At 37.7% G+C, this 17526-nt stretch overlaps 1 protein-coding gene across 4 annotated transcripts in view; it reads left to right on the plus strand.

Moving 5' to 3' along the window:
* The first annotated feature begins 812 nt into the window (after nt 1–812).
* Nucleotides 813–17526, plus strand: part of LOC119548754 (potassium voltage-gated channel protein Shaw) — a 48731-nt gene continuing 32017 nt past the window's right edge. For all 4 annotated transcript variants that reach the window (XM_037856275.1, XM_037856276.1, XM_037856277.1 and 1 more), the window contains exons 1-2: nt 813–1203; nt 11198–11655. In XM_037856275.1, the coding sequence (XP_037712203.1) occupies nt 11612–11655 (44 nt within the window). In that variant the 5' untranslated portion in view covers nt 813–1203; nt 11198–11611. The remainder of the gene's footprint in view (nt 1204–11197; nt 11656–17526) is intronic.

A 17526-nucleotide genomic window follows, 5' to 3' on the forward strand; every position in this document is an offset into this window, starting at 1 on the left:
TTCTTTTTTACTTACTATATACTTACTTATATAGGTAATGAAAGCAAGAGTGATATTAAATATATATAATAGATTCTGAGCTTATAAATGGGACTTTCTAAACATTTCGTAGAATATAGATAATGCGAGAAAGAGTGACATACAATATAAATCAAAGAATCCGAGCTCCCAATTTTCTTTATAACATTTATTTTTTATAACCGGTTCTAGGGTTGTCTTGTTTTGAGTTCCAACATGAATTCTTAAAAATTGTGTTGTATAACATGATTTAGGGGTTGTTCCAGTAAAAGCAATAACCTAAATGTTTAATGTTAAAACATGTGATACTTCACAATTTTTTATAAGACATTTTGGAACTCAAAATCTTAAAATTATATTGCTTTAGATTAAAATTAATTTAGATTTCGGTGGTACATTAAAAAAATACGATATCAATATAATGCACTAAATAATGTTTTTAATATTTTCAAGATAGCTTTTTTAAAGGAGACAATTATATAAAAATTTCAATATATCAAAAATTTTATTGCAAACCAAGTATCGTTGATAAATTATGCTCAGTGTAGCACCAAACTTTATTCACCACGCATGGCCCACAGATTGAGAGGTAAAAGCTCCGCTCTCTGAGATTCGGCAACTTCATCCGGCAGCATCCTGTTAATGGTCCTCTTCGCGCGAAGGCTCCCCGAACTCGTAGAACCCGAGGGCCCGAAGGCAAGGAGCCCACGCGGCGTACTACGGATAGTAGTACGGCATGTCCTTTTGGCAGGCTGCGCGCTGCGTTCAATTTTCCGTATTGGTTTCGGTTTTAGTTCGCTTGTGGACGTGCGTGCGGCAAGAACCTGCTGGAAAAGCCTCGGATCGGACCTGGTTAATGGTTAATGGCCAATGGTCACTGGTTAGTGTGGCACCAATCGAACGGCTATCGCCCGGATGGGCAAACGGATAGACGGAAGGATCTGTGGAATGCTGAGAATGTGCCAATATGTTAGTGCCGCGTCTGTGGGTGTGGGAGTGTGAGTGAGTGGCTGTGAGACAGGGTCCTTGGAAGGACTAACAGGTTCCCCGTCTTGCCAAGTGTTAAAGTGCGGCCAAAAGTATTTCCGAAAGAATACGATAAAAAGTCACCAATCTGCTGTCGCCTCTGATTTAAGTCGAAAGTTTGCCTAAAGGATTAAAAAAACGGACACAGACTTGTTATAGGTAAGTTTTCAAGTTTGTTTTGGGTTTTTTACAGGGCTTCAAATCTTTTTTGTGTACTGTCGCCTTTGTTTTCCGGCTCCGACCTTTAATGTCATCCCTTGGAATTCTTTTAGTGGCTGCTGTTTGTGTTTTTCCCACTACCCTGGGAGCCATAAAATAAATCAGCCAAAATGTAGGTGGCCCTTTGTGCCGACTTCAATTTATTTTGGTCTCCGATGAGCCCAACTTTCCATGCGGAGATAATCTATAGTAATGGCATCTGTGGTGCGCTAGTTATGGCAGGTTGAAATTGGCACAACATTTATGAAACTACAACATGTTTGCTGGTACGAATTAAGAGATTAAATAAATTTATGGGTATTGATACAAAAATGGAAAGTGATTTACATATTTGGAATAAAAAAGCATAAGGAAGGGGTAATATGTTTGGAGATACATACAGCAAACAAATTTAATGATTTTATTTTACACATCGTTTGAAAAGAGCCTATTTTATTTGGCCCACCTAAATTTAAAATATTTTTTTTGGCTTTAGGTCTCTGTTGGGGAATTCGCCCTTTCTCTGTTCAGTTTTATTTTCACTTTTTATTGTAGTTTTTCGGTGTTGGCCAGCGGCAAAAAGGTTTAATTTATGGTCTTTTCAGATTGGCCCAATGCCCACGATACATTTGCGAGACACTTTTGCAGAGCCGAAAACTTTTTTGTTTACTGTCAACTTTGGTGACATTTTATGTGGCCCATGCCGGCAGACACCAAGACCAATAAACATAAACACAAAATAGTAGTAGCAAGTGTCGGCGAAGAAAGCTGTAAAAAGCCGCCAAGAATTGCCAGTTAACTTTCCTCACATTCATCAAGGTTTTCGTCTTTATGCGAGATGCGTGCGAGCAATGAAAATCCTTTATGCTTTGTAATTGAGTTATGAGGCGCTGCCAAGAACAGAGATGAAAAGCATTCACTACTTAACTACCAGTTTACCCACACTCGCAGATAAACAAACACGCATAGTATTGGTTGCAATTATACACGTTAAAAAACTAATGATATTTTAGGAAATATAAACTTTCTTGGTTGAAACGAATGTTTTTTATAAAGTTTGATGGAATAGTTATAAATCTGATTTCCAATAAATATGTGCTGTGCTTACAGATATGAAATTGATAAACTCTTATTTAATTAATACGATTTAAATATATTTATTTTTTATGGAAAACCTTATTAAATGTATTATTTTGAAAACGGCTAAGAATTTATAATACAAATCAAGCGTTGACCTGCTCAGAAAATAATATCTTATCCAAGGCTTGGTACAAAAATAATTTTAATTCCAAAAGACTGACGGATTTCACTTTCGAGTGTTTTACTTAAATTCATTTTGAACAAATGTTTATACCTAGTCGGCTTAAAAGTAATTTGTTTAGAGCTAAATATTTAAATAAATAAATTATATTTATAACAGTTCAGATAATATACCAAATTGCCTAAAAGTTGCAAAAAAAATTATATAAATTCAAGTCGAGTTGGACAATATTTCTCAAAAGTATAACTTTAAACTGGCCCAAATATTTTACTCTAATCTGAGATACCAAAACAATATTTAGATACAATTTTATAGAATAACCTACTTCTTGCTGTGTAAAACAGACGTCACTGGCATCCAAACGGGTAGAGTAAATTACTGAAAAAGGATATAAAACAAAGCAGGAGACAGCCACGAGAGAGTGGAGCAGACACGAGAAAAGTAATTAAGGCGACAGAGGGGGGTGGCGAAATGCGGGGACGAGCCGGATGGGATTTGGCCATAAAACATGTACGCAAACAAAAATTAAGGCATAAACTACAATTGTTCAGATTATAGCACGTCGTGAGCTTAATGCAGCGGACAATGGGGATTTGAGGACTCGTTTCGCCAACGACTGGGAATGCGATGTCCTTTAATGGCTTTTCGCCTGCTTTATAATTTCGCAATTGTCATTGTCGTCACTGGCGTGTAATTTTGCTTTATCGAACTGCCATTTGCCTTTTCTTTCGCCCTTTCTCTTTTTCGCCTCTGGTGTGCCAGCTGAAGTGTTGGTCTACGGCAAACGGGGCGTATACACAATATGAATTATTTATGTTTAAATTGGAAAATGACTCGCAAACAAATGAAATTCTAATTGCAGGGAAAGCTGAAAAGGGGTTGCATTGCTTTTGAGTTCATGCAAAGTGCTAACTGAGGTTTTTGACCCAAAAATAGATCTAGAAATCCAATATTTAATCGATAGTATATGAAATATTTTACTCTTTAATTTTTAAAATCCCCAACCTTTGGTGTTCCATTTTGATTTCCAATTTTTCAGATTTCACTGCGAATATTAATTTAATGATTATTGACAAACTCCATTAACTTTTCAACTCACGTCGTGCTCGATGTCACTCACTCTATCCATTAAGTTTTGCTCTTATTTTATTCACAGCATGAAATAATGGCAATGCAAACATTTGCTTTGATGGAAAAATGCAAAAATCATTCGCTACCTTAATTAAAACTGATAATATTATGCTTACCTCGATTATACTTTTTGCCTTTGCCAAACAGTCTGTAATTCTTAATTTTTATTAAAATATAAACTTTTAACCTTAGCTTTGTTTTTTTATATTCACTTTTTAATTTATTACCTAATTGGAAAGTAACTTTGGCTCAAAAAAGTAAGTTTTGCCAATTAATGTATGCCAAAATAAAATTTTGAAGTATGGTCCAAGCCGCAAAAACTTTCAATCCCTTTATTGATAAAAACGGGATAAAGTTGCCTAAATGAAAAAGTTCGGTGCGCCTTGATTTTAGCTGACGGCATAAACTCAAGATATTGGACAACAGGTTTTTGAAAAATGCCACTAAAGGTAAAGTTTTTCCATCGAAAGTGGTTGAGAAAATGCGCCCAAAAGCATTTGCAGTGAAATTCCGAGAAAATGCCTGGGAAGAGTGGCTAGAAAAATGTTTCCTTTGGCTGCCTGCGGGGACTGGCGGCCGTCAACTGGGGGACTCCCCTTTTCATGTGGGTGGGGAATGGGAATGGGAACTAGGACCTCGACCCCTCGGGCATCGAAAAAGGAGCTGGGGGCCTGTCATCGACAACAGCTGGTGCTTTCATGTCTGTGACCTACTGACTTGTGTAGCCTACTTTCCGGGGCTCAACCCACTCCTTTTCCCACGTTCCTGCGGAAGCTGCGCTTAATGACATCGCCGGCCTTGCTGCATTTTTCCCACTCACCCCTCCCTCGGATTCCCTGGCACTGACGTTGACACAATTAAGAGCATGAAAAATACTTTGAAAATTTAATTAAACAGCCCGCCATTGACGTCACCACATAACCGAGTTCTTCTTAAGTATGTGGACTCCTTGTCGCCCCGAGAGAAATGCGTTTTCACGCATCCAACTTCGACTCCATTTGTCATGTGCTCGTGATCTCATCGGTGTCTTTGGCGGTCTGATTGCCATTCCGCATGACTTAATGTCGTCTCGATAAGAATTCTTAGGTTTCGAATGCTATTTGCACGAGTAGTTATAGAAAATATGTCGGGAAATGATAGGGCTGATAGCAATTGACAAGCAGCAATCATTTCGCAGATCATTTCTGGGGGAGTTACGTAAAAATCGTAAAAATCGTTTCATGCAGGTGACTAAGAAATATGACTAATTAACTATTACTCTAAGCCATAACTTTTCTTGCACAATTAAACAGGAATTGAAATTGGCATAATTGTGCTCTGCTAATTGCTCTAACAATCAATTGAGCCTTGACATGGAATTACCCCAGTTTCAATCAAGCTCTGTGGTTTATTCCGAATTTCAATGTTTGTCTAAGCCATAAAACGTGTGTTTTACATGAAACACACTAGCAAAACAAGGCTTTTTGTGTAAACAATTTAACAAAATCCAATACATGAGTTTCGACAGAAAGCAAATAATTTAACCTGAAATCTGAACACGTGATGCAAACACACGTGGCTCCATCAGGTGGAGAAATGGTCTGGGAAAGTCCCTGCCAAAATGTAATTTAAGTCTGTAAAACATTTACTTTATGGCAAATAAAATGTACTGCCATGGGTGGGTGGGTGTGTTTGCCTTGGGTTTGCAGGCAAACATGTTTGCTTTTAATTAAAGGCCAGCAGGGACATTCGCCGCACCAGAAACAGAGGCGAAAACTAAGCAAAGCAAAGCTTTTGCCAGCCGAGCAAATTGCGATATCCGATGGGAATGTAATGAAATATTTTTCAATATTCCAGTGGCACATACTTGCCATACATAAACAGGGCGGTTGAAGTGGACGCGTATCTGTGCATATTGCAACATTCACATTATTTATGTGCAGGTCCGTGCTCTATTATATATCATAAGTGCTGTGCCGGCAACGGAGAATGAAAAGAAAATAGTCCCTCAGACAGCGCCCTTCCACTTTGGCTGGCTTAGTTCAAATATTTCTGCATGTCAAACATCAAAAAAGGGAAAATTTTCTAGTTCTACGTTTGCATTCAAACTAGGAATCACTGAGGAGAGGATTTTCCGGGAAAAGCGTGCACTAAAATAAGTTATTCGTGTATAGTATGTAGGTGCATGTTGAAGAACTCCCAGGCAGTTGAAGAGATATTCAAAAGTTGTGCAAAAATGAAAACAGTGCCAAGTGGAGACGGGGCATAACTGCCAATGAGAGTTGACTGATGCGATGGTTTTCCACAGAAAAATAGCAACGTAACGCTGGGCAACGGGAGGGAAATCAAAAGGAAAACATAAATCCCACTCTGTGCTGACAGCTGCTGCGGATGTCGATAATAAATCTTAATGCTATGATTTCGTTTTCCTAGTTTTTTTTCAAAGTATTTTTCGATGAGTGGCCTGGGCAAAAATGTTTTACAACTGAATTTTCATGAGAGAAATTGCTACGAAAAGTGTTCTTCAATTCAAACATTTGTCATTGTGAGTAGCTTAAAGAGGGTTTGTATATTTTTGATAAATGATTTTTGCATTTTTTGTTTAAATAAGTTATTAATTATGATTGTTGGTTCTCAAGAATCGTATTTATTGAAAAAATATTTTTTATTTTAGTATGTATTTTTTTTTTTATTTATTATTGCAAATATTTGCAAAAAATCTGCTTTATTTTTTGATTTGTTGAAGCAATCATTGGGATAATTTTGAAAAATGATGTATAGCTGTCCAACATAAAAAATGTCCATTGGTTATAGCTATTAAATATGAACAATCACCTCAAAAAATGTATTATTATTTCTTTTTATTCAATTTTAATGGACCTTTATGCACATATATATACATTTTCATAAAAACTTTGGTTATACAAATGTTTTTTGTTATATAAAAAGAATGGAATCTCTAAATATATCAGAAGACTTCTTTCATTGCTTTGCTGCTGTAATTATTTATGCATCTGTCAACCGTATTTCATATGCATAAGAAACGGCTTGCCTGGGGGCAAAAATAAATGGCATAAATTACAATTCAATTTCTTATGGTCTATTATTTAACGCCTGACAGGGGGAGGGGATTCCCAGGAAGTCGCCACGCCCACGCCCCTCTTCCCGTTCGGGGGCGTGGTCTTGGAGGAGCCATAAAGTGGGAGCTGCTGCCAAATAGTAATCATATTTTCGGGCTAAAAGCAAGCAGCACAACAAAACATACTAAGGATAATCCCATTCGGCACAGGCCAATGATTTCGAATGCGCTGCATGACGTTGCCACCCCCTTTTCGCCGCCCCTGTCTCGGCGTATTCATAATTCGATTTTTCACGATTTTCCCCGTACATCTACTTAGGCGCCCCATTTGCTGAGTTGCTTTTTGCCTCGGCCAATGATTTTGCGATTACGTTGGGTCCTTCCCTTTGTCCTTTCCAGGATGTTGTGGAGTTGGTCAGACAAACGAATTATGGATTCCTGGCTTTTATCATGGGCCAATGCTCTTTTTGCTCCCACATCGGATTACTGAGGCTGTCTTTTATTGTTCTCAGCCAGTCCTTGAACCGATTTTATGTACACAGAAAAATGCGACTATTTGGAAAGAAGTCTTATGTACAAATTTTCAGTAAGTTGTGTGATTTTCCTATCTATCGATTAAATACTGTATTTATTGGATACCTTTTTATTGAAAGATAGATTAAATAGTAAAGTGCATTTTTTGCCTTGAGCTCAATTGTCTTCTTTGATTTTCTTGCTTGTCTATTTTTGCTGGCAAACTTTTTCAAAATATTTTTACTTGAGGAACTTTTGTTTGAAACTGATAAATAATGCATTTCAAGGCAGACAGTCACAAACAATAAACTGAAGCTGGATGGTTTGTCATTTGGCAGAATTTTGCCTGTGAGCAAACAAGTCAGATAGAGTTTTTCCTCTCATTTACTACGAGTCGAGCAATAAGTTTGCATTGTATACACTGAAATGGGAATTTTTGTTAGAAACTAACTTAACTGTGTAATAAAATATTTATTTACATTGACTACAAGATATTGAAATTGTGACTTACATTACATTACTTGTTCCCTTGCAAGGGTATTTAAGTTCTTATCCCGATATAATACTGTGAAATGGGTCCCCTGTCCTTCGCAGAACTTTACACCCTTCAACTTCCCTTCAGATTTACCCCATTTTTGGCTCTTGGCTCTGCTTGTTTCCGCTCTGGACAATTGGACAATGGCCGGGCTGACCTTGTCCGCAGTGGTTTTCCCGCGACGCCCAAGGAGCCCGCTTCCTGGCCATTGATTTTCGCCATCATCGTCGGCCCCTTGCAGTCCTAATTTGCAAGGAAAACGCAACTCGATTTATGGGTCTGTGTGTTGCCATTTGCTCGACTCTTCATTTGCACATATTCCGCTGCAGCGAAAGGGAAACGTTTTGTTTGACCCGAAACTTTTTCTATTTAGTTTCGCCGTAGTTTTGTTTTCAGCCAAACTTTTTCCTTTTGCCTCGGTATGACTTTTCTGCTCTTTTTTTCGATAGCCCTGTGGGCTGCATTGTTTCGGATTTTCCTTTTTTTTGCCCCCGGTGGCACTAACCCACACCGGGAATCTGATTCGAATTTCAACTCGAAGTCAGCGTTATCTGTGTCCGTTTCCATTGCTCCATTTTAGTTGGTCTTTTATTGTTATTTTTTTTATTTTTCGATGGTTCTGCTTTAACCAGTGGGGTTAATGTGGCGTATGAGTGACGTGGCGTTTATGCAATTAAAATTGGTATTTCGTGTAATGCAGACTTTCAATTTATTCAGGCCATTTATTTATACTTGCGGGATAAACATTGATTGCAAGAGCCAAAATGCATTTTTCACAGATAATTAAAATTATTTAAGACTTTGGGGTATTGTTCGGATGTGTGCAATTTATTATATTTTTTTATAATGTAACAAAACACTCTAACAAAATAATGGTTATAGAGCCAATCTTTGGGTAAATATTTTTTCAAATATAATATTTTAAGAAGACGAGATAAGATAGCAGATTACTTAGTTGCCAAAATATTCGCATTCTAAGATGAGCTATGGTTCGTATTTAAACACTCCAAGCCAATAACAAACTATTTGGGGTATGCCCTAAACTGTAGAAATCCTGAATTGTTGAATTTGGACAGCTGTTTCTCAGCTGCTCCATACAAGCTTCATTTTCAGAGTTGTCTTCCACGCGGATCCACGGGGTATAGACCCTCCCCCACTCGGCTTAACAATTATATGTAATATGTTTTTCGTTCCAAATTTTTCGTTTCTACTTAACAAATCTTTTTTCTAACCCCTTCCCCCTACAACCGAATTCTGGCCATTATTCATTTTAAAATCAAAGTAGGAAGCATATTTTTAGTTCTTCTTAGTTTGTTAATAATTTTTGACTTGACCTTAAAGGTCAAGAACAAAATATTTTATGTTTTTACTTTCGAAAAATTTGACAACTGGTCAACAGTTTGGGAATACCCAAATTATATATTAAAGAAATGTAAATACTTTTGGAAAGGCATTTAAAGTTATTCTTTAAAATTAAAAGCTGATTATTTAACCAGGAAATCCTTTAGCTTTGTCGATTGTTTGCCAATACCCAGGCAGGCAAACAACATTTGACATCCCCGAAGGCAGTTGAACAAATCGCTTCCATCACAACACAAAATTGGCCAAAACTTATTATTCAGTTTAACACACATTGGCGCATGAGACTCCAAGGGAAACGAGCAAAGGACTTGATAGGAGCCATCCTCGAACATGCTGGGCCTCACTGAGCAAGTGATTGATTTCGGGGTAGTCGGCGGATCCTTGGTCCTTAGAGGCGGAGACTGGGGACTGAGAAGTGCCACTAACAGGCGGTGCAGTCGTGAAGTGGGGGGATTTAAGGATGGAAGGGTAGGGGTTTGGGGATGGCTGATGGAGCAGGAGGAGGCCAAAGCCCAAAGACAAAGCGCGAACTGAAAGCACTTAACGATGAGGACCTGCTCCTGTCAATCCTCGGCGGCGGCAGCCACTTAATGAATGGAAAGTCTCTCTAAACGCCGCCGAGATTGATGACGCACTTGATGCTGGCCCAGCTGCTCACTCGGAATTTCATTCCGACTGCAGGCGAAGGACTGTCGAGAGTCCTTTTTATATAGTCAGACAGTCAGTCAGTCAGTCAGCTGATCGGTGGAGTGGTCTTGTCGCTACCTCTTCTCAGTTTTCCCTTCCCATCTTTTCTGGCCTTACTTAACCAACATTTTGTCATTTTGACAGCGAACACATGGCCCCGCCTCACTCCCCCCGAGTCCTGGTCCTTTCCCAAATGCTGCTAAAGTGCGGCCAAGTAAAAAATTTGCATACTCAGCCAAAGCGACCGAAAAAAGGAAAACCTTATATATAATATATAGGAAATGCCAATGCAAGTCTCCTCCATATCTGGCCACATCATTGGGCCATAAAACTGCCGCAGTGATGAGGCACAGCGATTTTCTCTGCTTCCTTGAACGTTAACTTTCACTTTCACTTTTCTTTTTGTATTGTGTTTTCGCTTCATTCGTAATTTTGAAAATTTCCTGGGGCTTTTTCGTGGCGTATACGTTATTTATTTCGGGCTTTTTAGCTGCCTCAACTCGCAATTTGATTTGACAAAGTGAAACGATGAGTTGCTTCTTTCAATGTTATATGTATTTTATTCAAGGTCTTAAATTTAGAGATTTTGTTTTCGTATTTTCTTCACTGATTAATGGAAAGTAAAAATGTTTTGACTTAAACAAGTCCAAATTTTATTTTACGGTTTAAAGAAATCATGAAACCCAAGCATAAACATAGTAAAAAAGGGAGAAGATGAGCCTTGTCTTTTAATATAATATGTGTATTTGTTTATTATTTTTCCGTTCCAGATTTTAAATTTGGATTTTTTGTTATCGTATTTCTTTAAGGATAAATGTGAAGTTAAAAATGTTCTGATTTGAACATCGTAATAAGCCTAATTAAATTAATAATAGGTAAGCATTTTTATTTGAGCTTTTAACATTATACATACTTTTATCATTTAAATATTAAAAAAAAAATTTGTTGGAGAGTAATTGACTCAAGCTTGGACAGTTTTGCAATTTAATTATGTTAAACTTACTAACCGACAGGTTGATAAAAATTTTTAGTCAAGAGATTTGAAAATATCTTTCTAGCCAAAACTTTTTAAAATGACAAGAATGTCAACCACTTGCCAACTAAAATTCCAATTAAAGTTTAACTAAGATCTTGGCTTGGCGAAGTACTTGAGAAATTCCTTCCGCTAAAAATCTCTAATTAAATTTGCGTTTGTCAAAGGAAAATAGTTTCGACGCTGGCGCACTTTTGCGCAACTGGGATTATGCCCCAAGCATTTGCATACTCATATAATGTACTTTATATATAAGCATGAGCGTGTGTCTTCAGGGCACATAACGCATTACTGCACAGATATTAACCCAATCTCGGTGTGCATATAACTCTACTAAAATCCTTGGAATCCATTTTGTTTCCATTTTATTTTCAGTCAAAGGACAAACGAGACGCCGAGGGCCAAAAGTGAAAAAGAAGGATGGCAGGGGAAGAAATGCAGAGCTAAAACCATAAACCCAAAGCCACCAAATGCGTGTGCAGAGCCAACTCAGCTGCGAGTTCTAAGGAACCAAGGACCAAGAGCAGGAGGAAGTGCATCCTGCGCCCAAGTCTAATTAGAAAGAAAGATTGCTCATACGCCGCGTGGAACGCGAGTGCCAGAGTGTCCGTATATATGTGGATAGTATCTAGTAGAAACATATGTGTGCGGCAGCTTTTGGTCAAATTTAAAGGTTACAGCCCGTGAAAGCCAATCAAGGGGTGTCGAAGTTTATGTTCGATTTGCTGGCGGGCCATCAGAGAATTAGTTTGGCATGCGGCTGCTGTTGCCACAACTGTTGCATGCAACATGGATGGCGAAAATCGGATTATACTCAATGTGGGCGGAATAAGGTGAGTTTAATAACAAAACAATTGTTTAAACTTAAATCGAAATATATGTAGGTAATTAGAAAAGATTTGAGCTTCATTAATTTGTGTGTTAATTTAATTTTATCTATCTAAATATCATTTATAACAAATTAAAAACAAGTTTAAAAAGGAAGAAAAATCTGATCTTGGCTTAAAAATGAAAGGACTGGTTTTATTACCTTCCTTGAATAAAAAAATCATTAAAAATTTATTTCGTTTCATTTTATTGCTATCCCAATGATATTTATTTCAAGTTTTCATGTTTATGCGGCAATATATGGGCCCTTGTTTGTATTTATCTTCGGCACTGCCAAATCACGTAGCACATCCTGTTGATTTGATATGTTCGCCATATTTGTGTAGCCATAGAAACACTCACTTGGGCTATCGACACTGTGTTTTTGTTGGACAGGATATTGGCACAGGATAGTTCCCATGTATTTCCGCCATTATTTGGGCATTGTTGTGATTACGCCTGGCAAAACAATGGAAACGATACGGAGTCAGCTGTCCTTGCCAACAATATGAAAAGAAGCAAAAAATAAGAAAAACAAAATAGAACTAGTGAAATTGTTACAACAGGATGTGCTGACTGTATGTGAGATTCTGTATGTACTTTCATGTAAATAACTGTGCCCTGGCTTTGAGTTGTAAGCTCCATTATCAGCATCGTCATCGGGCCCATCATCATCATCAACATCATGGGTCGTATGTGGCTGTGCTTTTTTTTGGGGATATATGGTGATATATGTATAATATTCATTGTATGTACAGATGAAAGCCTCCCTCGACTTGGGGCCCTTGTCTGCTTGAGCGCACTTTTCTGGCTGAGAGCATTTATCCAGCTGCAGATTTTCGGGCCTAGTTAATAATTTATGATTCCGTTAATGGGCAATGTGAGAGGGTCGATTAAGAGAAAAGTCCCACGATATTTTTCGGTTGCCCTTCCCGGTACTTGTATTTTTTCAGCTCATTGTATACAAATTAACAGCGTAAGTCCCCCTCAATGTAGGGAATTTTTTCAGATTTTCAATTACATTTAAAATAAATTTTTAAACCACTTTTTGTCAGTCACCGAACACCAGTCTTCGGGTCCACTTTGACCCTTACAAAGCGGGTTAATTTTATTGCTGCCAACATATTTTGTCCGCTCGGTTAACCGCACTTTGCAAAATTAACAATGCAATTGCAATTGCATCATCATAGTACAAATGCTATTTTACTGTGTTTTTTATCTACCGCAGCAATGACCACAAAAAAGAGAATGAAATATCAACAAAATGTAGAAAACTGTGGTAAAATGCATTCTTGCGTGGGCCGACAACCACCCATTTTCAAATCCACCAAGCCCATAAAGCAAAGCCATTAAATTGACACATTTCTTTAAAATAAAAATAAAATATTGTGGCATTCAAAGAATCACTTGAATGTGGCGTCATCAGGCGGTTTTGAGGGTGGAACACTGAAATGCTGCAAATGGAAATAATATATGGAATATATAAAGATCTAGGGATAGAGGATGAGAAAGTGGACCATTTAATGGGAGAATATATATTCAGAATTGAAGCAAAGTTAATTTTAAATTAAAAGTGGAAATGCTTACCAACACAGAGAAAATTCTGAAGTTCTCATCTGAGTTGAAAATGTTCTTAAAAATATAAAAATATTTTTGATGTTGAAAATGTTTTCATTTTACTCGAATTAAGTTTAATTGGCGGTCCTTACATTGTATATCTCAACAAATAAACTATTTTTCCAGTCAGTAGTGGTTATTTATCAAAAAGTTGTGAAGTAAACTCAATTTAATTTTTCTGTTCTAACCATTTCTTCCTAATATTGAGAACATTGTTACCAAAATGTACTTACACGGCTTTTAAGAACCAATGTTCTCAATTCAAGAACAGTGTACTTGAATATATCTCTTTGTGAAGCTATTTTATTTTTTTTCCAGTGGGAAGCTACAAAAACCGCCCATTACTTTCCACAAAAATATATATATAAATCTCTCACCGACATTTGCCATCTAAATGGATGAAAGCTTCGGTTTCAGTTCCGCTTAAAGGTCTGTGGACTGCCATAGAGGGGAAATGGGTGGAGCAGGGGGCGTTGTAATATGTCGCACTACTCGAACGCTTGTTTAAGTCCTGTCTGTGCTGGGCTGCTAGTGTGTGTGCTCGCTGGCATATACTAAGGATATCCTTCCAGACTACACACACTTTTGTAGCATACTTATGCGGGCCATCGCTGGCTGACTGGCATCCCGCTGTCAGCCCGCCGACGTTTTTAGCACAAATAATACATGCACACAGTGTGAGCATTAAACAGAATACATTGCAGTGCGAGTATATTCTGCTGTTAGTTGTTTGCTATTTTCCCAAGCTCCCACACTCGAACCAAAAACCAAAAGTGTCGCCTTTAAGGGAACACCAAGAAAATGCGCTTAAAATACTTGCGGCCCAACGAAGCGGGTAAGCAGGTTAAGTTCTGTTGGGCTATACAAAACCAGTTGAGCTCGAAACATTGTTTAGAAACTTGCCAAGGGGTATGGCATATGCTCCCTATTATGCACTAGTTATCCACGGTCCATATTCGATGTTATGGGTGGGGAGTTCACATATGAGCGTGGAGGATTTCGAATCCAATTAGTGATTTCATTCAAATGAGCCTCCTCCTGTTTGATAACCAATGGATTAGCCAATATTATACATTCAGCATCACATGCTGCTCAATTGGATTCGGGCAGAGCAAAATGCACATGCTTTCATAAATTCAGTTATACTGCAACAGAAATTCAGTTTTAATCAGCATCCGAACTCGCCAAAGGCCATAGATTATGCCATTGATTGAAAAATAACAAAATAATAACATATGAAACTACTTTTGATTAAAATAATATAAAATGTTTTAGTTATAGTTAGGAACTTTCTCTACACCACATTTATCACATCTTTAGCTAAATAGATATATTTAACGAGGTGATGCGTAATTAATTTGCATCAGGGGGGGATTTATTTGAAATCTGCCTAAAATGAATTTCCTGAAACGGATGGCTAATTAGTTTTCCATTTTGACTGGGAATTTTCCTCAAAATTTGATTTTCACTGAATGTGTGCTTCTGACTTTGAGGCACATAAATGCAGAAATGCTGATATTTATTAAATGCTTTGCCTTTCTTCTGCTTTAAGTAAGACCTCAATCATGACGGGCATGAAAAGCTCTTTATTCAGCCCAATAATAATAGGAATTATATGTTTTTCGTCAAGTTTCTTTTGGTATTTGGGTGACGTGCGATGATTATCATTGTGATTACGGGGCATTTTTTGCCATAAAAAGAGCCAAGAGAAGAGCAGAGCAAATATTGTATGGGCAATGGCTTGGGAATTGGTCGGCTTGAGGATGGGCGACTCCCAGATCCTGCTGCTCATCAACGCAGACAATTGCGCACTGATTGTATCTTTGATTCACGCACACACGCACACTCTCACAGGCACTAATACCCATACGTCCACACACACACTGTGGCAATAAAGCTGCCACTGTGGTTGTCTTTCAGCACAAATACATTATACTTAGTGCCGCTGGTTGTTTGTTTGTGATGCTGCGTATTTCCGCTGCCATTTTCCCCTAGCCATTGTTGGTATTTTCCCCGCTTTCCCTATTTTCCCGCTTTCCTAGGGGCCACAGTGCCCCCTTCAATCTCACGCCATTGTGTGCGAATTAAACGAAATGGCTAATGAAAAGTTTAACAGTCAATAAATAAAGCGGGCTGCGACATCAACCATCAAAGGTTCTCCGCTCCTCCTCATAATAGAAGATGAATGCTAATTCCCCTTCATTCAATTTGATATCGAAAGCTTTAATTTGCTTATTGAGTTGATCTAAGTGGTTTGGCGTTGGTTTCTTTTATCACACTAATGGAAAATGTCGTAAACAAATCAGAAACGCTTAAATAAAATCTTAAATTTGATCTTAGGAAAATGCACATCTTTCTAAAATTATAATATCAAAAGAGTTTTTTTATTAAATATGTGACGAACTCTTATTTGGCACATTTATTTTCTGAAATATTTATTCATTTATCCATAGTTAAAAATTATATAAGAATAGCATTAGTCTTTTAAAAAATAATTATTTATATTATTTTGAAACTTACTCTTTGGAAAAGGTAATTTAAAGTAATACAAGTTTAGAAACATTGAAAATGGTAATTTAAACTGATTAAAAACAATACACCATGCGCAAAATCGTAATCAATTTATTATAAATAAACAAAATCATTTATGTTTTTAAGACAAGCGTTTAAACTTCAAAATGAGTTTCATCAAAATGATTTCAATGGACGTTATCAAATTAATTTCCCATAATTAACAAGTAAACTTGTTTATCGACTTGCTTGAACTGCTTTATAATTGCAATTCAACTTTGGGCCAGGACGCCAACCAAAATGGCTCATTGTCCTGCTGCTGCAAAGCGGAACGGAACAAATAAGTGGGAGGACTCCGTGGAGGATGACAAATTGCTGACAAGCATTCTGCGGCATTTGCTGCAGCACAAATAAAAAAGAAAGCCAACACCCGAACAAGAATAAAAAAAAAACACCGCGTTGAAAAGGAATAAGTGAAAGCAGAAGTAAAATGCAAATGCTCGTGCCGGTTTCACTGCTCAAGTAGCCGCTTAGAGGCAAGTGCCAAAGACAATGGCCCAAAGCGAGTCCTCCCGCCTCACACACACTCACTCATAGTCACACTCACACTCAGGAAAACAAAGGACTCTCCAACCGGCGGTGCGAGAAAAGCGGGAAAGCTGGGAAAGCTGACAAAACCACAGCCAACAAGGAGAACAACAATTTAAAATCAACAGCTGCGCGTGTCCTGACAGAAGGAGCACGAAAAAAGTTGAAGTAGCGACTTGAAACGCTTCTCGTTTTGTGGCCTGTGTTTCGCTTTTGTTTTTGTTTAAATAGCCAAGTTAGGGGACGTGGCTGGGCGGAAATAGCAAAGTAATAAATAAATTTCCTGCTCTTTTGCTGTTTTATGTTTGGACCGCTTTATTGCGGCTTCGTCTGCAGCGCCTAACGCTTCATTAACTTTTCGGCTTTTAATATACTCGGCCAGACCCGGAATTTTCACCCACCGCACCCTTAACCCCTATGCGGTCCCTTAACCCCCCCTTCGCTGTTGTTGTCATTCAGTCAGGCGTTCATCGAGGTCTCTCCTGTCTGCCAGAGCCACGAAATTGGAAAACATTTTCGGTTTCTTTTTTGCTTGTTTTAGGCATTTTCATTTTTTTTTTTTGAAACTTCAGCAGAAAAAAAGGGGCCATAAAATAAATAAACACTGAAAACGAAACGAAAACGAATACCGCCTATGGCTTAAAAAAAAAAGAAAAGAAAAACCTCCAAAAAAATTGGCCCGCTTTAACCCTTCTGGGTGTCGAGGTGTGAGATTTAGTGACACTTTAGCTGGCGGATATCTTTTGAGGCCCAGGCGCATTAGCAGAAGGCTAAAGGCATGCTGGGTCATAAAGCTTATATTTCCTGGTATTTTTTGCGGGCCGAAATGTTTGACATTGTTTCGATTTTGTTTTAGGCTTATGTTCAAAATGAGCTACTGGAAATTCCCTATAAAATCAAGTAAGAGCTTTTTTAAAGAACAAATAAGACAAAAGATAAATTTATTATAATATATTTAACGGGCATATTCCAATTGTAATACTTTTACTAATTACTTTCAATTTGCAGATAATAACAGCAACATTTATAACAGTTTTAATTCCCCAATAAAGGCATGCACTTTAACAAAGTTACAGTACACAATCCATTCAAATTTGAACCATCTGTTTCGTCAGTTTGTT

This window comes from Drosophila subpulchrella, chromosome 2L (assembly GCF_014743375.2).
Source record: "Drosophila subpulchrella strain 33 F10 #4 breed RU33 chromosome 2L, RU_Dsub_v1.1 Primary Assembly, whole genome shotgun sequence".
In the NCBI taxonomy this organism is placed as follows: Eukaryota; Metazoa; Arthropoda; class Insecta; order Diptera; family Drosophilidae; genus Drosophila; species Drosophila subpulchrella.